This window comes from Sciurus vulgaris (assembly GCF_902686455.1).
Source record: "Sciurus vulgaris genome assembly, chromosome: 1".
Classification (NCBI taxonomy): Eukaryota; Metazoa; Chordata; class Mammalia; order Rodentia; family Sciuridae; genus Sciurus; species Sciurus vulgaris.
Genome location: NC_136461.1, coordinates 195,231,259 through 195,254,438, shown reverse-complemented (window position 1 = coordinate 195,254,438; position 23,180 = coordinate 195,231,259). Strand labels below are relative to the sequence as shown.

The 23,180-nt window shown below is 40.0% G+C and overlaps 1 protein-coding gene across 1 annotated transcript in view; it reads right to left on the bottom strand.

Moving 5' to 3' along the window:
* TBC1D31 (TBC1 domain family member 31) overlaps positions 1 to 3,279 on the bottom strand; it is a 99,473-nt gene extending 96,194 nt beyond the window's left edge. The window contains exon 1 of the mRNA XM_079144048.1: positions 3,073 to 3,279. Within this exon, the coding sequence (XP_079000174.1) occupies positions 3,073 to 3,149 (77 nt within the window). The 5' untranslated portion in view covers positions 3,150 to 3,279. The remainder of the gene's footprint in view (positions 1 to 3,072) is intronic.
* Positions 3,280 to 23,180: the final 19,901 nt, after the last annotated feature.

Here is a 23,180-nt window from a genome sequence, read left to right as displayed (position 1 = left end):
CTTAGAATTCAGAGTGTACTCACAGGTCTGCATGGGTTAATTAAAAAAAAAAAGAAAGAAAGGATAACCTTAAATCTCTTACTCATTTAGGAAACAGTGTTAATGATCAGAAATTGACTTAGTCAAAGCAAAGAGATGTAAGACAGGTCTTCAAATGAGAGTGTGGCCCTTCTATGTCAGAGGCAATGTATAAAAGAGACCATGTATTGGTTATCTTGCTTATAAACTTACATAAACTTTCATTTTATAAACTTTTACATAATACTTAGATAAGGCTTGGGCAGATACAGTTCTCAGGTGCATACATACATCTCATCACATATATTTTGGGTACGGGACTATATTGATACAACCTAAATAACAGGTGTTTGTTTAACCAGTTACAAAGTAATCATTTAGGAGTTTAAAAGAGGTGCAAATCCTAATTCCTTTAAGACTTAGTTTCCCCAAGTAATAAAACCTAGCAAATATATGAAAATTATCTCAATAGGTAAGAGCAGATCAGTGTTTCAGACTTTGCTTCATCGCAGTACATTAAAATTCAAATAACTTCAAGTGACCATTCTAATTACAGCCAATTTAATCACAAACATAAACTTTTTAAGATTTACCTTCTGCAAACCTTCAACTTACTTAAACATTCACAAATTTACATCCTTAATTTTGTCCTCTTTCATCTTGTACATTAGCCCAAGAATATTACTTTACCAGACAAGATACTTTCTCATCCAGAAATATTTCTTGTATCTTCTAATTTTCTGAACTAAAATATATTTCCATATCTATAACTTTTATGTTTTCTAGTTTTGAATCCTTTCTTAAATTCATATTCTGAAACAGTTCTTATGAACATTATCTGTCATTTAATTTACACAACAATTTCATCCCAGGAGAGAGTTGGACAATCCAGCATATACAAAAACTGTGGCTTAATCTTTTTTTCTCCCAGGATGCATTCAAGGGGTTGGAGCACAAGATATTTTTGATCCTGACCTGTCTCTGTTATTATTCTTACAATGTCATCAACTTTAAGTGAGTTCCCCACTGTCAAATGTACCCAGAGGCCCCTTTTGGACCTTTTTCTTATACTAGGCATATTGAAATGCAATGGAGGAAGCCCTTTCCATCCTTTTTTTAGACTTCCTTGAAGATTCAACAGCAGAATTTTTACACTGCTTATTTTTGTGTTCACAAGGGGTTAAAAACACAAAACTGATGTACTGAAATGTTTCCTGGCCATCAAAACTCAGAGAGGACAGACAACTTTCCCTCCAGTCTTTTTTCTATAGCATTATACGTTCTGATGAGAAAATTAAATGATCATTGTTCAAAATATGGAAAAAAAACCCCACTAATCCTACCATCTAAATGTAATTCACAACTAACACACCAGTCTGTTCCTGATTTTTCATATAAATCGCACACAAAAGCTACTCAGGAGGCTGAGGCAGTAGGATCTCAAGTTCCAGGCTAGTCTGGGCAACTTAATAAGACTGTTTCAAAATAAAAAATAAAAAGGGCTGGGGACATAGCTCATTGGTTAAGTGCCCTTAGGTTCAATTTCTACTCCTAGAAAGAAAGAAAAAAAAATCACACATAAGTATCTATTTTTGAGCAGTTTTTCATTTGCTCTTAGGTTGCCTGACAGTTCCCCAGTTCATGAACATAAGAACATCAAACATTTACTGGGCATCAAATTTATAAGACAACAGTGTCTAGTAAGTCTGCTCATTAGGGCTTACAGTGATAACTAGTCTAAGATCACAGAAAGGGTAAGTCAACACTTCCTTCAACTAAATGTCTCCAACTCCTTAGTCAGAGCTATTTTCCTCTCTGACCTCCATAAACAATGGGTTTTAATGAACAAAGAAAAAAAGAAAGAAAGCCATGTTTTGATGGAAGAAATAAACAAAGACGTGTGAATATCTTGCATGCAACTCTACTTGGTAACAGCAAGAAAAAAATACGGGTGGGTTGGCTACAACTCTTAGAACATTTATAGACTACCAGAGGCAGGGGTGGTATTTAAACAAACTTCAAATTTGGAAAGGAAAAACCCCTTCACTTTAGGCAAAAATTTTTATCCAATGGAGTGGAGGGGTTTTTCCTTGAGAGGACAGCAGAATTGATTTAAAAAGATGGACAGCAACTAGAAACCAAACACGCAGCTGCTCCAGGACTGCGCCGTGGGCATACAAAGTGGCCAGTTTGTTGATTTGCTGAGGAGCAACCAAAATCAACAGAAAAATCACTACAATAAGAAACACTGAAACATGAGCCCATTCGTTGCAGCAAAGCCCGCGAGGCACTAAGATCACTCTGACATGCGGTAATGGGAACTTAAACGGTCTCACTTCCACTGAAGTCATACAAGGAGCCAGGGCCTCAAACAGCGCAGAAAACTAGGAAAAGAATGAAAAGCATCGCTGGCTGTCCTACAAGGCCTTCAGCATTACAGAAGCAACCCTCTGCCCCTCATGTACACGTCTGTGTGTAAACTCCAGAGAACTGTTAGTGTGTTCTGTTCTACTCTTCTCCTACAGCGCTTAGAAGGGTGCTTGGCACATACTAGGTGCTCAACAAATAGCTAATGCATGCATGCGTGTCTAAAGCATGCAATGGTAAGGATGGATAAACTTCAGTCTGTACTAACGTGTACTGCGCTCCTTCCCTCGTCCCTCCTAGAGTTCTTTTCCAGCTCGACACTTAAATACTAACTGAGCACGAAGTACGTGCCAGAAGTGCCACCCGGACACGGATGATTACAGCAGGCAGAGCGCTGGCACTCACCAGAGCGCAGATTCTCTCAGGTAAATCTGAGAACCTCCTGCTCCAGCAGCACGGTGGCCGGGACCCGTCCCACCCCAGAGGGAATGGGTGTCTCTGCGGTCCACTCCTCCCGAGGTCCCCCGACCCAGGATGCTGGGCAGGGTCGGAGCCAGAACCCGAAGCCCTGCCCGGCCCTCGCATCACTGCCCAAGGCTGCCCCTCGAACGCCACTCCAGCGCGGACCCGCCCCCGACAGCATCCAGCTGCCTCCGCAAGCCCGCGCCCTCCGGCCGCCGCCTTTACCCGTCCCGAGTGCCTGGGGATGGCTTGCGGTGCCATATCTTCCCGCTCTCCTTGTTGCCCAGGTCGGTGCTCTGCATGTCGAAGCCCACTTTCGGCGGCCGCGGGTCGGCGGGGTAACTGTCCCGGCGCCTTCCCGGCAGGCTCCGCGCTGCCAGCCCGGGAAGTTCGAGCGCCCGCCGCGGCGTTCCGGGTCCCCGTGGACGGTTCCAACCACGCGCCGGACGCCCCTTTCTATTTACAACTAATCGGAAGGCGAATTCCTTCCAAACTCCGCCCAGACTGCCCCTCCAGACAATGGAATCGCCCAACGACCTTCTCTTAGACTCCGCCCCTTCAGAGGTCCGTCCCCCCGGACCCCGATGCCTTCTGGGAATGGTAGTTTTCTGCAGAAGGAGCGTAGGAATTCTGTACTTTTGGATCCTTGAATGGGTTTTAGGCGGCCAACAGAGGCAAGGTGCCTCCTTTCCGTTATAAACTGCATTTAGGGATTGTATAGAGATAAACGCATTGAGGATTGAAGGGTTTCTTTCTAGAACTTTTAGGCACCAAAGAATCTTATAGACGAATAGTCTATTCATCACCTTTTCACCATCCTCACGTTTTCAATCCTGTAATCTGACAAGAGGCTTCTGTTTTGTGATGTCCACTCCACCCATGGCAGGACAGCAAAACAGCAGGTTGTGTTAACATCAGAGTTCTTTTTGTAAAAATTTACTTAGCCCTTCTGTAGTGCTTATTAGGTGTGGGGCATTCTTTTATATATTTTACCACTATATTGACTCATTTAAATAATTCTCATACCAGACTTACTATTTAGGTAGTACTATTATCCCCACTTTCAGTGCTGTTATAAGGTCACGTACAAGTTTTTCTGAGGCTGTCCTAATGAATTACCACACACTTGCTGGTGTAAATTTAGAATAGAAATTTATTCTCTTAGAATTCTGGAGACTTTAATATACACACACACACACACACATCCTAGATATAACCCTTCATCATACATATGCTTTATAAGTATTTCTTCCAATCTTGTTTTTTTATTCTCTTAGCAGTGATTGTTCAAGAAAGGAAAATAAAAGATTTATCAATGGATCTTCATTAGTATTATTCTTTTCTTTTATGTATTGTGCTTTTGGTGTACTTAAGAAATCATTACCTAGACTAAGATCAGAAAGATTCCCTGTACTGTTTTCTTATTTGGATGTATTTCAAATACACCCATATAGAGTTGGAAAGTTGTACACAGAAGGGATTCTTAGATGTTTCTTTGCAAATCCCTTTTTCCTTGCTATCTCACCAACCATACTTTCACTGTGAAAGGATGCCTTCTTTTTTGCTGTGATAATACATAGTTCAGAGAGAGAAGTATTTCCCGTTTGTTGGAGCTTAGTGAACATTTTGATTGCCAAGCATCTAAGCATCCTTTCTGTTTGGGAAAGTTCCAAGATATTTGGAAAGTAAAGAAAGACAGCTATTCTCTTTCATAATTCCTTGGCAACCAGTTCTATGCTTCCCCCAAAGCAAAGGCCAGTCAGTATGTTAGTAAGCAAATTAAATAGCGCGCTAACCAAAACTATTAAAATACAATTAAAGAATTTACTGCAATCTCTCTGAAAACATCAAAGAGGAAGTAATTAATAACCTTTAGCAAACTTCTTAGAAAGCCCTTTCCCACCTCATTCAGGGAGGCTGAACTGTTATGCCACAATAACTAAGAACTCCAAGATCTCAAGAGTTTAAAACAACCCCTTCTGTCTGGGTGTTGAGCTCTTCTTAGTCTTTCAGGGACCACGGCTAATGGAGTCGCCATTATTTCAGAGTTTTTTGTTTATATGCCAGGGGGAAAAAAGGGTTTTAGAGAGATTCACACAAAGCAATTGATGCTCCAGCCCAGAAATGTCATTATTATTTTTGTGCTCACTACCAGAACTATGGCCCCATCTAAACACAAAGGGCAAGGAAGTGCAATCCCACTATATCGGTTATGTGCAGTTATGATAATGCTGCTTAAAAAAATGAAAAAAAAAAACAAAAACCACCAAACCTCTGTGGCATTCAATGATAAACATTTATTATTCATGCATCTGGGATCAGCCAGGTGTCCCTGCTGATCTTGGCTGGGCTCACTTACATATCTAGGGGGGCCCGCTGACTGTCAGCTTTATAAGCTGTCTTCTTCTAGGGAAACTGGGGCAACTTGGCTCTATCCCCAGTGTCTCTCATCCTCATGCAGGCTAGCCATGGTGTGTTTTCACGGCAGTGACAATGGTGTGGACGAGCAGACCACACACAAAACCTAGAGGCTCGGAGCTGGCACGCTACCACCCGTCCTTCTTTCTAATGGCCAATCAAGCTACATGACTGAGTCCAGAGGCAGAGTACTATATTCTGCTCATTGCAGGAAAGAGTTAAAAAGTTCCACAGTGGGCATGGATCTGGGCAGGAGTGGAGAATGGGGACCATCATGCAATCAACAATAACCACTAGGTGTTTGGAAGTAGGAAGAATCTGAAATATTTGGTGAACAGATTAGACAACTCTTATATCATCCCCATTTCCCAGTATCCCAAATACACCTCCACTAACCTCTGGACTTCTGTCCTCTTTTATTCTTTTCTAAAACCTTCTTTGAAGCCCATGGAGCACCAGGATTCCTTTCTCTCACTTCTTTGTTATTTGTTTCAACTTTGTCTTTCTTTAAGTCCCCTCACTCCCGTTAATAGCAGTTGCAAACAAAAGAATCTAGAAGCTAACTCAGAAACTAGTATCTTTCCACTTTAAAATGTTGGAAAGATGACAGACTCATGGAATTTAATCCTTCTCTTCTATTCCTGTCACATACACTAGTTGTGTGGTTCATTGATTAATGTAACCTGCTCATGTTCGATTGTTGATTCCATAAAAGCAAAGAACTCCCTGAATGTAGCATAGAGCCTGACACAAAGAGAGGACAAAATATATTTGTTGAGTGGAGGCCTTCACTTATCTTATGCCTCCAAGCATCTGACACAGTGCCAGACACACGGTAAACACTGAAAGTGTGTTTTTTGAATACTTGAGCTATGATTTAAACTTAAACTACTTCAGGCTATGTTTTTAAAATTGAAAGAATACCAAGCAAAGCAGTGAGAAAGGGGAAAGAAATAAGGAGATTGAGTTTCTGATCCTGGCTCAGCCACTAAATAGTTGCATGATCTTAGGTCATCAAATCTTCCTGAGTCCCAAATAGCAGGAATGGGAAAGTTCCTCCTTAATCCCCTTCTGTATCCAAGTTTATTTGTGCATTCCTTGAAAAAAAAAAAATTTTTTTTTTTTGCATTGCTGGGGACTTGAACCCAGGGCCTTGTGCTTGCAAGGCAAGCACTCTACCACCGAACTCTATCCCTAGCCCTCCTTGAAATTGTTATGTGCACTTATAAACAAAATACCATTTTGTATTTTCAGGTATTCATTCAGGGGACCACAACCAGACACAAGTTTACACACATCATTTCCTACTGACACACATAAAAACTCAGATGTACTTCATTACAGTCACCCTTGATATGATCAATGTCAAGTTCAGAACTTCTGAATAAGATTTCTGTACTTCAGGAGGCAGGCTCCTCTCTTAGTTATTTCCCTATTTCCTCTGCGATTTCTTAAAACACACATATGACATGTCACGTCATTTTGACTTCTGTAAAAAACAAAAACAAACTCTGACACCTGTTCTTCATACCTCTACTCTTGTGTTCCTCCAATACAACCAATTTTTGATACCACAATTTGGGGACACTGAACCCAGTGACTCTACAGAATACTGGTTTTGGAACTACTCTTGAAAGACTTAAGGCTTATAAATGACATGTCTTCAAATTTCTTCCCATCAGAGTTGGAAAAGAAACTGGATTAGACCTTCCGTTCACAGGTAGGCCATGTCTTGCTCTTATCATTCATCTTTGATTCAATCATCAGCTGGTCATTTATCTATTATTTTGAAAGCCAGTTACTTGTCAGATACTATACAAGGAGCTAGGACTACAGAGAAGAAATAAGATGAGTTCTGTGTCTTTGGAAAACTCACAGCTTATGATGAAATAAGAGGTATATAGAGAAATAGATGTGTAAATGTAATGTCATGTGATCAGTGCTATAATTAAGGTATGGATATATTTCAGAGAAGGGAGTAATAAATTCTCTGGGGAAAAGAGAGCTGTGAACAAGAGGGGTGACATTCAAGGTGGACCTGGAAGGATGAGGTGAAGAAAGCTGTCTGCACAAAAGGAAGGCTTAGTTTTGGAGGTTTCTTATTCCCACAAGACAAAGTAGAGATCAGGGCTCAGGAAGTGATAACCCTAAGTGTAACTTGACATGTGAAGCTGAAAAACAGTCTCAGGATCTGGGTCTCTCTAATGTTCCCTTGTTTCTCCCCTAAGTACAGGAGGGGTTTTCTCTGAAGCGCCCTTACCTGAGAAAATGTATTACAAAAGAAATACAATTTTGTTTAACTCCCATCCTAGGAATCTCATTAACTACTATAACCAGGAGAGCTTTAACCACCTGGGAAGAGAGGAAACTAAAAGTTTTCACCATGTAAAACACTAGCCTGGTATATGAAATGCCCTGGGTTCAATCCCCAGCACTGCAAAATTGTTTCTGTATTCAAACAGGCTTTTCATCTGTTCTTCGGAGGGCAGTTCCCATGGTTTACCTAAGAGACTTCACTTGCAAAACAAGACACCATTTTTTTTGTTGTGGAGTTCCTTCTCTCTTTTCCAGAACTTGTTGATGTCCACCTCCCCATTTTTCCTTTATGAAGACATTTTGAGTTTTGTATTTTGTATGGCTCCTATATACATATGCATGTTAATATATTTTTTGTTCTTGTCTCTGACTAACCCATTGTTTGTTGTTGGTGTTGGCAATGCCTTGAGCAGGAAAGGGATTGCCCCCCACCTTTTCTGCACTCTACACATCCTATCCTGCATAATACAATGATATTGTCCTCATTTTACTAATGAAGAAACTGAGTCTTGGAGTGGTGATTTAACTTGCCCAAGGTCACACAGTTATAAAGCCAAGATTCAAACGTAGACCTAGCTGGCTGCCTCTCCCTGTGCTTCTTTGCCCTTTTGTGGGCCAGGTTGGTGTGGTTCTGTAAGTCTTCCAAAAGACCCATTGCCCAAACCAGAAAAGAAAAGAATTTATCACTAGCCTGGGTTAAAACTCTCTGGGAACCTTTATAACAAGATTTTATTTCATCCTCTGCTAGAAAAAAAAAAGAATTTATTTGCACATTAAAAGGAATCTTCTTGGTAAACAGAGGATTTCAATTTTTAAATAATAACAAAGCACAAAGCAAGTTGGACCATGAAAGAGTGTGGGAGGGTTATAAATGACAGTCTACTCCCTGCACAAACCCTCCAGCCCATCCCCCAGAAATGTACTGCCTTCTCCCACATTCTTGCTGGAACTGGAGGCTTAGCCTACTCCTCGCTGGTCATATGATTGGTCCAGGGGTGGAGCATGACTCAGCTAAGCCAATCAGAACCCTCCCTGGGATTTTTAAGTGTGAGACCAAAGAAAGCAAGTGTCAGTCCCTCCCTACTAGCAAGGCCCAGGAGATCCAAGAATAGCTTCAATGTTGTGGTGAGGGTCAGTTTAAGAGAGGCTTTCTGTTGATCAGGGGAAAGCAGAAAAAAGCCATGGTAGGTAGTCATCCTGGCTGCATTTATGTCCCTTGTTCTACTTGTTCCAGAAGCTCACCTGATGTCCTTTCCTGTACCCTGGTTAGCTGAGCAAGGAAGGGCATTTTTAAAGTAGGAATTGGAGGGCAAAAATGAGTGAGAGGAGGCTTCAGGAGATGACGATGCACGCAGCAAGGCTGGGAGGATGAAAAAGGGGTTGGCAAGGCAGAGGAGAAGTGAAGGGAGGAAACAGCATCTGCAGAAAGGCAGGGGGTTGTGCAGCAACGTGGAAACTGGAAGCTAGAGTTACTCTGCACCTTACAAGTGCAGGAGGCACAGGTATTATACAAAGTGCACACAAAGCACTTAGCACTTAGAAACCCTCAATGACAACAAGAATAATGGCAATAACAATGACTATTATTACTGTAGGGGGGAATGGCAAGAGAATAAGAGTAAGAGATAGGCAAACATCAGAACATAAAATGACTCAGACTGCCATTCTAAGGACTTTGGGTCCTACCCTGAAAGACTCTAGGGAAACTCCTTGTTTCTGGATATATCCCTTGAACTGCAGCAGGAGTTAACATTAGTTCCAGGCTTGAGATAGAAAGGAGGTGGGGCGGGGGAGGAACTGTTGTTCTAATGGAGACAAAAAGTAATGAAGAGCTGACCCAGCCAGTTACTGTTGGAATCCAGAAAGGCAATAGCTGGATGACAAAGGTTCATCAACATGGTGTGAAGGAAAGCTGACGCTGCAGAAGTCCTGCAGAAATATGTGTCATGCTGCCAGCTGATGCAAGCCCAGGCAATGTTTTCCCTTTCCTAGATGACTCAGCTAGTTGGCCGGTGAGAGGGAGGAAAGAGGCAGAAGCCACTGTGGGTGAACTATGACATAGGGCATCTCCCCTCCTGTCTTGAATATGAGTCAGAACTGGAAAAAAAAAAATCAAAGGGATGTGTTCCAAGCTGCTTAAATAAATATTCATGTCCAGGTGTTCTCATAAAACATACATGAAAGCAACCAAGGGCAGTGTTTCATGTATAATCAAAAGAATTTGGCACCTACTGCTGAAATAGTACAATATCAGAGTCGAGGGAAAATGTGATGTTGATCTTGACTGGCAGCAAGTTCATACCCAATGTTCAATGAGAAAACTGCTGACATAGACTAGTGTTTCCAAAAGGCCTTCTCTAGACCAAAGGAAGGAGGTTTCTTATTCCCACATAGGAAACTCTCTATTCTGTGGCAGAATGGGCTGCACCTACAATTTCCAATCTTTTCAATTTACCTGGCCCTTCCACTTGGCCAGAGAGGAAAAGGGTTTGGAGTTAGCAGACTCTGTACATCTAAATTTGTCCTGAGGAAACTGGTCAGTCTAGAGACACCCTAGGTGTTGGCAATTGGCTTTAAAAAAAAATATTTGCAAACTTTGTGCCAGATAAATTAAGTTCTAATTGTGTTATTGCAAGCACTGGTACAGCCAGCGTGGGAAGGTTCTGTTGGTTAAGTTAAACATGCAGTATTATACTCTGCAGGTGCTAGCCTACCCTAAGGACCTTCCTGAGCACAGGGCTATGGAGTCAGAGAACACTGGGAATATCTCCCTCAACCTTGATAATCGGCCCTGATTCACTGCCTTCTAATAACATTTGGGGGCTCAGAGGACAGGCTATCAATCAAGCATGACACGATGCCAGTAAACCACGAATAAAAGGCCTCTACTTGCTGTAAAGGAGGAAGAGAAACTGATTGAAGTGAGCGTTTATTGTCCAGTAAAGTGTTCTAGGGCAGCCTAGCATCTTTCCTTGAGTGCCCGTCCTGGACAGAGTGTGGAGAGAGGCCACAGAACCATGTAAGGATGATCAGCAAGAAATCAGCATCTAATGGGCCCCTTCTCAGCCAAATTTCATCATATAACTGCACAGATACAAGACACAATCTCAAGAGTACAGATAAAAATAAAATGCAGTATGATAATTAAGAAGCATTTATTACCTTTTAAAAGTGTAATTTATTTTTAATGTAAGTTTATATAATTTATTTTAAAATAACAACTGTGTTTAATAATTGACTTGGAAAATTCCTGAAAATTTAGCAATCGGGGGCTGGGGATATAGCTCAGTTGGTAGAGTGCTTGCCTTGCATGCACAAGGCCCTGGATTCAATCTCCAGAACCACCAAAAAAAAAAAAAAAAAAAATTTAGCAATCAGCTCCTGTGAGCTGGCATGAACTGGTTCTTATACTATACCTCTCACTTGCTTCCACCAATTTAAACATTTGATAATTTGATAATGTTCTGTGGTCTACCTCTACATAGTAATCCACCTCAAAACTTTTGGCTTAAACAATGATTTCCTGTTTGTCACTGTTATGGCGAGATTGCAATAAATCACCAAGTTGATCTTAAAGCAGAAGTGGACCCATCTTTATTCACCAGCTGGCGGTGCGGATTTATCTATACTCTTCGCCCCCCTTCAGGGGTTAGAGTATACCGTTTATACCAAAAGTAAAGTATGTCAGTATATTAATCCTAAGTGGCTGTTGCTATGATTCAAAACTACAAACAAACATCATGAGATCTAAAATCATAAGCAGAAGGAGAAGTGGGTCAAAGTGACCCTAGTTGAGTGCAAGTTAAAGAATGGTTTCTAATATCCAGACAATCATTCTCTGACAAGGTACATTGTCCAAGAAAAATGAGGACCAAAAAGAGAACAATTACGTTGTATAAGAATGGCCATTTTGTTTTGCTAAACATGCTATGCTAAGCAACTGTTGATGGGTACAGAGGTGAGGTGTTCCCATGGGAGAAGCATTTCCTACATGTCATGGAGTCTCAGGGTAAAATGGAATCTGTTGGTCATTGCCCATGTAGCCTGGCCCATAACATCACACTTCTGTGAGCTGACTGGGCTCAGCTGAACAGTTCTGCTCCACATGGTACTGCCAAGGTCACCATGGTTGTGTTTAACTGAAGCTCAGCTGGAGCAAGGATATCTGAGATGGCTCTTCATCCATCAGTGCCTCTCATCATTCACTAGTCTAACCTGAGCTTCTTTGTATGATACTGGCTTCTAAGAAAAGATGCTTTCATAGGACATACCTGAATGTGTATGTGCTTATCAAACCTCTGCTCACATTGCTAGGCCTGCTAAAGCCATGTTGGCCGAAGAAGTCACGTGGTCAAGGCCATCGTTGGTGAAGGAAGGAACTTCATAAGTGCATGAATCTTAAGAGCGATTAGAGGCTGCTCAGGCAATGGGTGGTCATAGATGACACATAACTCAGTGGTTCTCAACCAGGGGTGATCTTGTCCCATAAAGGATATTTGACAATATCTGCAGACAGTACCAGAGTGCTGGTAATCATGTGGTGACCCAGAATGCACAGAACAACTCCTTACAAGCCAAGAACAAGCCGACCCAAAGTGTCACAGTGCTTGTCATGAGAACCCTGTATGCATCCACACACGTGCACCATGCTGGCTCTTTAGTGTGTGCTGTCTCTCTTCCCAACACATTTTCCCCCTTTTGCTTTTGACAGCATGTACAAGATATCAGATCATCTCAGGGCTCCCTCAATGACTGCTTGGATTGGCTTCAGATGAACGTGACAGGTGCAGCATCTCTAGCTCAAATGCCTTGCCAGTCAAACATATGCACATCGCGTCTACAGCAACAGCAGTCGTGGCTCAAAGAGGTGGCCCAGCCAACTTCCACTAAAACATCTCAAACTACATTCTCTTAAGCCTTCTGGCTTTCAGGTGTTCTTTGTGTGTCTCTTCTCCGGGTAAATTGTTCTATTCTTCATGATACAAGATTACATTTGCTCTCTTTTTACAAAAGGAATTCTCTTTCAGTAGTTCAATAAATTCTCACTGAGAGCCTACTTGTGGACAAGAATTGTCTTGGTTGCTGGGCTAGAATGGTGAATGAAACAAAGTTGTACATGTATGAGCTTGCTTTCTAGTTAGAGAGACAGTAAGCGAATAAGAGAACAAGTGAATGATGTTTTAGGTAACAAAAAACAAGGATTCTGTATGTGAAGTCCCTTTTCCTTTGTTTATGGCTGCATGTTATTCTAGTATGGAAAGCTGCTGTTGTTTATTTAACCAGTCTCCTAGGTGTGGTCACTTAGGTTTTTTCTAATATGTTGCAATTATAAATAATGCAACAGTAGCATTAATCTCCAGGATATACAAAGAACTCAAAAAATGTAACACCAAAAAACCCAAATAACCCAATCAATAAATGGGCTAAGGAACTGAACAGACACTTCACAGAAGAAATATGATCAGTCAACAAATATATGAAAAAATGTTCAACATCTCTAGCACTTAGGGTAATGCAAATTAAAACTACATTGAGATTCCATCTCACTCCAGTCAGAATGGTAATTATCAAGAATACAAGTAATAATAAATGTTGGCACGGATGTGGGGAAAAAGATTCACTCAGACATTACTGTGGGACTGCAAATTGGTGCAAGCACTCTGGAAAGCAGTATGGAGATTCCTGGGAAAACTTGGAATGGAACCACCATTTGACCCAGCTATCCCACTCCTATACCCAAAGGACTTAAAATCAGCATACTACAGTGATGGAGCCACATCAATGTTTATAGCAGCTCAATTCACGCAGCTAAGGTATGAATTCAACCTAGGTGCCCTTCAACAAATGAATGAATAAAGAAAATGTAACAATGGAATGTTATTCAGCCATAAGAAGAATAAAATTACAGCATTTGCTTATAAATGGATGAAACTGGAGACTATTGTGCTAAGTGAAAAGAATCAATCCCCAAAAATCAAAAGCAGAATGTTCTCTCTGATATGTGAATGCTAACACACAATACAGGGCAGGGGTGGGGGAGGGAAGAATAGAAGTTCATTGGATTAGACAAAGGTGAATTAAGGGAAGGGAGAGGGAATGGGAATAGGAACAACAGTAGAATTAATCGGACATAACTTTCCTATGTTCATATATGAATACACAACCAGTGAAACTCCACGTCATGTAAGAGTGGCATTCTAATTAAAATAAGTTATACTAATTAGAAAGAGTATGTATGTCAAAATAGACTCTACCGTATATCTAAAAAGAACCCATAAAAAATAAATAAATAATGCAGTATTAGACAATAGTGTATCTTTTTTTTTTTTTTTTTTTTTTTTTTTTTGCACAGTGTTTTATTCTTTTAACAGGTTTATCTTCAGGGTAAAGTATAAATGTATATCTTGGTTCTGTTGTTATAAATTCCCCATAAAGAGGTTATGTTATCTTTTGCCAAATGGAAAGGTGAGAAATAGTATCCAGTATAATGTTAATTCTCATTTCTCTAATTATAAGAAAAGTATAAAATATTTTAATATGTGTTAGGGTAACAATATCTTATTTTGTGAATTATCTATTCAAGTATTTTGTTCATTTTTATTGCACTTTTGTCCTTTTCCCCACTTGTTTTTCACATGTTCTTTATATACTTGGGGGATATTAGCCTTTTACTGTGATATGTTGGTGATACTGGGAATAAAACCCATGGGCTCTTTACCACTAAAATCCCACACCTCCCCTTTTTTGTTACTGGGGATTGAATTCAGGGGTGCCTTGCCACTGAGTGACATCCCCAGTTCTTTTTATTTTCGTGACAGTATCTCCCTAATTTGCTGAGAGTCTTGCTAATTTGATGAGGCTGGCCTGGAAATTGGGATCCTCCTGCCTAAGCCTTCTGAGTCTCTGTAATGACTGGTGTGCACCACCCCACCTGACTCTGTGATCTCTTGAAAACATTTTTCCCCACTTTCTCACTTATCTTCTGACTGGTCATGTGTACATATTTTTATTATTTTCTTTTATTATATTCAAATTTTGATGCACTCTGTTAGTTAAATTGAGAACTTTCCTGAGTGCTCCACCATTTGGAGAAATGTAACCAGACAATGCAACTGGTTGTTGGGGGCTGTGCCATGCAGCCGGCGCCAAGATGGCACCTGGCAGTCAGCCAGAGGTTGTCGGCAGCGAGGAGGTTAATTGACATAAGCACACTCAGGTGATTTATCGTCCACGCACACAATGCATGCGCATGTGTTCTCGAGCACTCCTAATCATGCCTGCTTGGACATCTAGCTTCTTGCCTAATCTTTGCATAAGAGGCGTGGCCCTACTCTCCGCCTGCTGGAGGTGATATAAGCGGGCCGTAGGCGGAAGGAGCAAGACAGTAAGAGCAGCGGCTAGCAGAAAGAAGCAGAGAAGCCATTAGCAGAAAGGAAGAAGAAGAAGTGGCAAGCAGATAGAAGCAGTGAGTAGGGGCAGCAGCGGAAGGCAGATCGCAGAGCAGAGAACTGAGAACACATCTTTAGGTTGCAGATCAGAGATCACAGTACTCGGGACACATCACTAAAGCACCTTAGGTAGACACACTCTTAGTTCACAGGATGTAGGACGCACCTTTAAGAAGAAGCAGTAGAACTAAGAAGATATAGATCTCTGAAAGTGTAGTCTCTCTCTCTTAAGCAAAGTCTCTTTCTCTCTCTCCTCTCAAAGCAAGTAAGCCTCATTTTCTCTATCCTCTATAAACAAGCAAGCAAGTAAGGAAGTAGCTCAGTTTCCAGTCCACCACCCATAAAGACCCGCACAAATTGTTGCTGTAGGCGGTGACAAATATCCGCGGATTTGGTACCGCAAAGAGCCAGCGACAAACAACTGGTGGTAGTGTTTGACTCATGGCTATAACACATAGGTATCTGTCTGCATTTGTACCTCTTTACTCATTGTGACTCTATTTTTAACTGCAAGAATCAAACTATGTCACTATATCAACTAATAGTTGTGTCCCGGCATCAACATAATACATATAGTATAAATAAATTTTCTGCAATTTCCTACTTAAATGGCAATCAGACCATTCTACTTATTTTTGTGGAATTGTGATTCATCACCTGTTTTTCCTTTTGGAATAGCAGGTATTTGTTTTAAAAAGAGACATTTGGTTTGATAGAGTTGAGTGCCACTCCTGGGATATAGCAATCATGTTAAGTTTTAACTGGAGCCGTTTGACTTTGGATGATAAGTCAATCAAAAAGATTGCCTTGAAGATGGACACATCTGTGCAGGAGATCAAGAGTTATTTGAAGACCTTGAATTTCCCATCACGTGTAAAGAATGACAGTATTACAAAAATGATGAAGTTAGGTGAATGCAGGCTGGTTTAATGAAGGCTTCCCATCTTATTTTTACCAGTGTTGCAAAGTCTATTGACACAGTTGCTAAAATTATCTTGCAGAAGACTTTCCAGGGAGCTGAAGTCCACAAGGGTGAGTAGAGATTGGGTGACTAGACAAGCTAAGGGACTAATTGAATTCAGCTTTCTGGGTGGAGGTCTTCTTTCTGAAAACTCCAGACCAGTTGCCCTGAAGTAAACAGAGGCCTTTCCAGAGAGGAAGGCAATCCCATTGACACCTCACTGTAACCTATGGATAATTTGGTTGTAGCTTGTTTTCTGCAATCTCCTGGGTTTCTATTGAATCACGACAAAAACATGCTACTTACTTTTCATTAATCTCCAAGAGTTATGAGGCAGTCTGCATTTGCAGTATTTAGAAGATAATAAATGTTTGGTAATAATAAAATATAACACCATGAATACATGGAATGCCTTGAGCCTTGGCAGCACCTATGCACATTTAGGGTAGGGTCCTGTAACCTAAATTTGACTAGTTTCATAGAAACTGTCTGGGAGTATCAATCATTAGGCTGTTCACATTTCTTAATTTTAAAATCCTGTTCCTAGAAGTCAGTTCAACAGAACACTGAGAGGCAGTATGGTTTCGAGGGCAAGCATAGATCAAATTCGAGGTCCTTTTAACCATCTACGCTGTCCTCCAGGATTCCAGGTGACCGTCTCTTTGCATTAACTCTTGACCCTTTTCTCCACTCTCACTCTGCTTAGCCACACCGGTCTTCATGTGGATGGTCCTCCGGAGGCACCCTACCGCTTCACAGCCTCTTCTGTGTCCTCTCTCTGAACTGCTCTTCTCCCACACAACCACCTTGCCTGCTTTTTCACCACCTGGAGGTCTTTACTCAAGATCTCCTGAGATTGCAGTGAGGCAGCTACCACCCAGTTAATCCATTCAAGTGGATTATTCACTGATAGATTACAGCTCCCATAATATAATCATCTCACCTCTGAACTATCTTGCATCGTCTCACACATGAGCTTCCGGGGCACATCTCCTGTCTAAACCACAACAAATTGACTTAGGGTTAAGCCTCATGGGTTCTGGCGAACAAGTGGCAAATTACTTACCTGTCCTGAAGTCGTATCTTCCTTTGTAAATGAAGTAAAAGTACCATATTGTTGTAAAGACTAATTAAAACCATGTCCATAAAGGCGCTCAGTGCCAAAGTGTAAACACTCAACAAATGTTAATTATTTGGAAAAAATTATTAGTATACAAAAACATGCATGCCTTATATTCATCGTAGATCTATATATGTATTGAAAATGAAGTACCAGAAATAGAAAAATAGCCACAGGATTATGCCACATCACTGGTGGAGTATGAGTCATCAAAATGATTATTATTAAGACTATGTAGAAACAGAGAATGCCTTTTTAATGTAAAGTTGAATAAAAAGAACAGACAATAGTTCTGTTTAGGGACAAAGACTAGGAGATAGCACAATTTTTAAAAATCTGTCTCTAATTTTTGGTAAGTATCTCCCTGCCCCCAGATCTTCCTCTAATGATATGGGGTGCAACTAAGGAAAAGACAGATCACCACTGAGAAGTCTGAATTTGAGAGTCTTTATTCAGTCTCTAGTCAGCTGGCTGGCGGACTGTCTCACACAATGCCTCCAAAATGGCTATTGGGAGAACAGCCCCGAACATAGGGTGGCAGGGGTTTTTATACCATAAATCAGTACATCAATCATAAGTGTCTGTTGCTATGATTCAAAATTACAAACTAACATCATGGAATCTGAAATCATTAGCAGAGGGGGAAGTGGGTCAAAATAACCTTACTTAGGTACAAACTGAAGAATTTTTACTAACATTTAAACAATCACTGTTGACATCACCGTTAACATGCTACATTGTCTAGCAAACTAGGAATCAAAAAGAGAAGAATTTTTCATTATACAAGAACTGTCATTTTGTCAATTTGTATTGGCAAACATGTCATGCTGAGCAACTGTTGGTGGGTACAGAGGCGGGGTATTCCCATGGGAGAAGCATTTCCTATATAACATGGAGTCTCAAGGTAAAATGGAGTCTGTTTAGTCATTGCCCAAACAGCCTGGCTTATAACATTTCCCTGGAGTCAAATATGTCAACTTATCACCCTAATACTCTGCCTCTTCCCAGGAAATGTCTTGCTCCTAAAGTTTTGGACCCCAAAACTCAGAGATATTTTTACATTTTGATTAGCAGCTATCTTCTAACGGTGTGAACAGGCCTCTTGTCTTTGTGGTGGTCCTGCCTGGGGAATGTGACTTTCTTCAGCTGTGTCACCAATTGGAGACCTTTGAGAATTTTACCTGTACCTTAATTTCAGAGTAATGCCCACACCACGGGTCATGACTTGGATCCAAGTCCAACTGAAAAAGAGTCCTGCATCTAAATACAACTCTCCTGACTATCATGCTAAGTGAAATAAGCCAATCCCCCAAAACCAAAGGCCTAATGTTCTCTCTGATATGTGGATACTAACACACAATAAGGGGGGAAAGGGAAGAATATAAGTACATTAGAATAGACAAAGGGGAATGAAGGGAAGGGAAGGGGGGTTGGAAATAGGAAAGACAACATAAGACATAATTTTCCTATGTTCATATATGAAAACACAACCAGTATATCTCCACAATATGTATAACCACAAGAATGTGAAGTTATACTCCATGTATGTATAATATGTCTATATTATAAAGCTGCTCCCCCGCCCTTTATGCTGCAGCCATTTCTCCCCCTCCCATCTTACCACCTAGATTGTCAGTCTGTGAACATCCTAGCTAGCTATTGGTCCATTAGTCAGCCTGCAAGTCTCCTTCTCAGTCATTGGTCCCTTGTTAGCCTGAGAAATTCCAATATTTAGGAGCAGCTCCTGCACCATTTTTTCTCTCCTGGCTTTCTCTCTCTCTCTCTCTCTTCCTCTCATTTTCTCTCTTACCCTGCAGGGAGACACTCTTCCTGCTTGCTTAATAAACTCTCTTATGTGAGTTCCCACATCCACAGTGGTTTCTGGGTTCTTACAATGTCAAAATATGTTCTACTATCATGTATATCTGAAAAGAACAAATAAAAAAAATACATCTCACCTTCTAACACTGACATTAGCTTAAATAAATTTTCTTTGATTTTTCTTGCTCAAGGCATACCTTAAGTGAAATCATTATGTTAATTAAGAGTATAAACTATGAGTTGGTGAATGTTATGAATATTAATAAGTATTGCTCAGACTTTTGTTATTCTTATTATCTTGATTCACAGATTTGTTAGTTAAAGAGCAGTTGGATATTAAATCATTTTCTTATATCTTCCTAAATAAACTCTTTGGTCCAGTTGGCCTTGTTCATTCATTTTTGAAATACTGAATGCCTCCCATACTTTGGGCTGTTGTGTTGGTCACTAGAATAAAAGTAGAACCTATGGGATTTTTGGAGTTTACAAAGACCTTTTATATTTGTCACAGAGGTAGATTGGTTGAAAGATGGACTCTGATGTCAGATATATATGGATTTGAATTGCAACTTACTAGTTATGTGATCTTGGAGAATTGCATCTTTCAGTTTTTTAGTAATACTACTTACCTATGGGGATTAGTGTGAGTGTTAAATGAGATGAGGTATACAAAGTATGAATACAAAGCTTAGAACAGAAGGCTTTCATTTAAAACAAGTGACCCTGGTGTAGGCAGCAGGGAATACTATTTTTCCATTTGGATGAGTCATCTAAGAGACAGTTGAGTGTCCATGGTCACAATCAGCAAAGTTCAGAGGAAGGATTGGAATCCAGATTGATTCCTTTACAGGTTGAGTGTTTAGTATACACACACACACACACACACACAAGCATCAAGAAAAACAAATAATAAATTCTTCATGTGTTGTTCAGTAACCCTGTTGTCCCCCAACTCAGTGTCAAAACTGGAAAAACTGGGCTAGAGTTGTGGCTCAGTTGGTAGAGTGTTTGCCTAGCATGCACAAGGGCCTGGGTTCAACTCCCAGCACTGCAATATATACACATACTAAAAAATATATATATGTGTGAAAATTTTCCCAAGCTATGACTAAAAATACAGGACTGATTTTGCTGGTCATGCAGTAATAAGTTATCAGTCTTGCTGTATAGAACCTTCATCTGCAAGGCGGGGTCAACAACCTGCGAACGAGCATAAGGATTAATTACACATTTGCAATGTGCTTTGAACTTTTTGAATGTGGCAGGCGTCCCACAGGGATGGAGTTCCTATGCGGCTCTTGTGACAGAATGTTTGAGTCACCAGCCCTCATTCTGTGGGCATCACTGAGCTGTGCAGTGCCAGTTTCCAGTGTCTGAAGACTGGAAATATTGTGCTCTTAATTGCTGGTATCCCTCCAGTTTTTTTCCAAGCACTGTTTTTTGGAGAAACAATAGAAAATATATTTCAATTATAGGAAAAAAGATATAGTTAAGGTCAGCCTTTCTATATCTCTATCTCACTGGAGTTTCTGACATCAAAGAATGAACTTTTCTATATTTTTACAATTAATTTCTTAAAACACAGTACACATATGGGACAAAATTTAAAAGGTACAAAAGGATATATAGAAAAAAAAAACATAAGGTAAGTGATTACATTCTAGGGCAATTTAACATCTTGCTTCTGAGCTTCCCAGAGCTAACCATTGATTTAAATAAATACTGCAAGCACATTTGTGAGTGGGCCTTCTGCACTATGCAGCAAAATAATTGCACCTGGCATAACTTGTACAACAACTCTCTTCATAGTACGTCTTAGAAATTATTCTGCTTTGGGATATATGAAGACGTTTTATTCTAGTAGAGGTTGCATAATATTTGGTTATATGACTCTTAGTTTATTTAATCAGTTCCTTAATAGTAGATAATCAGTTGTTCCTAAACTTTCGCTTCTTAAAAAAGGTGCAGCAATGACTACCCTTGTACAGTTAAAAAATGTTGGAGTCTAAAGTTTGAATTTCTAAATGTGTGTTTAAATACTTGATGCAGAGGTTGTACCAATGTGGAGTCTCAACGATTACTTATGAGAATGCTTACTTGCCCTACCTCTTCATATTTTTATTTTCTAGAATCTAGTCTGGTATCACCTACCTATGTGTTTTTAACCTATGTGTTTTTAAATGATGGCTTGTTTTGATGACAGGAACACAAGAACTTCCTTATAATGTGATTAAATTATAGGGCAAACAATCTGGAAAGACTGGGGAAGTTCTCTATTTAAGAAAAATAAAAATAATCCACTTTTGTGTATTATGCCCAAAATAGTTCATTGCAATATATCATGATTTTATAAGGATCAAAATGATATTAAAGTCATTGGATCTAGTCTGAAGTTTATCAAAGTGTCACCTGCAGATTCCCTACATCAGAATCATATGATGGTGAGGGGGGCAGGGAGGATTTTTGAAAAATATACATTTTCAGGCCCATCCCAGACTTATGAAACTTGAGGACCATTCTCATTGTTGACCCTTCATTTGGCAACCACTGCTCTATCCTTGGGGCAGGACAATTTGTGAGCAGACAAATACACTTACTAATAAACTTTTTAAAAATCACAAAATAATACACTTCTATTGTAAAACATTTAAAAAAGATAACTAAGCACAAAAGAGAATAGTAATAGCATTAATACTACTTTAAGTGCTGAAGATAAAGTTATCTAATTTAAATTCTCACAATAGCTATGAGTCCAGTGCTAGCATTACCTACCACCATTTTACAGATAATGAAACTGAAGACCGAGAGACTTAGCAATTTTAGTGTTATTGCTAATAAGTGTTGTTGCCTTAAACACTAAACTTTAGTGTTTCAAAAGCCTGAAGTTGAATTCCAGAGCACTTGGTGTGAATTCAAGAGCAGAGCCTAGATATATACATGCTACCAGATACTGGCTGCATGTTGTTCTTGTTCTTACCATTTTCTCATAAACACGGCCTTAGGAGTTCACCAGAGGAACTCAGCTCTCAGCCTAAGCTAGTTAACCCATTTTTCTGATTATAGTCAGGTAAAATGGGTAGTAGAGGTGGTGATGGGGAGATGTGGAGAAGAAACCTCAGGAAATATCTCCAAGTATTATCTGTTATTTATACAACTCTGTAGCTTTCACTCTTTACCAAATAATAAAGGTAGTATAAGACTGTACTAATTTACAGTCCCATCAGCTATGCATGAGTGAGAAGTTACTTTACACATTCACTATGCTTGATAACCTCAGGTAACTGCATGTTGTATAACTTTTAGCAAACTGTGGAATGTTTAGTATATTTCTATTCTATAAAAACTGAACAGGTTTATTAATTAGCATAAAAACAGGATTTTTTAAAATAATATAACTTTGCTGTTTCAAATTATATCAGTGAGTGGAACATCCCATTCTTGCCTGGAGGATCTGAGCCATGCGGGTCACTCTGACACAGGCACAAAGCTTTAGATAATGAGTTTTCAGATCCCAAGTTCCACATTTATCTTACTCTTGAGGTTTTCAAGGAAAAGAGGATCCTGAGCTGGCTTCTCAGCTGAGGCCCAGGCCTGATATTCACCCGATGTCACACACAAATCTGCTTTGAGTCGGTAAACACTTTATTTTTTTGTGCTAGGGAATGAAGCTATGGGTGCTCTACCACTGAGATACATTCCCAGTCCTTTTAAATTTTTATTTTGAGACAGTTTCTCGTTAAGTTGCTGAGACTGGCCTAGAACTCTTGCCTCAGCCTCCCCCAGTTGCTGGGATTACACATGGGCACCACCACACCCTGCAAGACAAAGCTTCTTTTAATTTTTACCTAAACTCTCCCTTTTCCCATAATCCAATAATGACCATTTCATTGGTTGAGACGGGTCCAGGTTCCTCTGGAGTGCAGTTTCCCTGGCTGCGGCAATTCATAGATCTAACTTTGTTGACATTTTTTGTTCAGGGTGGTCTTTATTGGAAGGCTTTGTCATTCTTAAACTGAAGGTCCTAACTCTAAAACAACAACTCGTGTTTTTTGGATTGTTTTAAAAACAGGATGGATTCTCATCTGTTGGTAAGTATGTGTTGCCTGATGAAATAGATTAGAAGTCAAAACCTTTTTTTTTTTTTAAATTTTTGCTTTTACTTCCTCCAACACTACAAGCTAGTGAGAGTAGTTGTTTTCTCCTCGTATAAATTTCTTCCCTCAGATCTTTGCCTGGTTGGCCCTGCTTA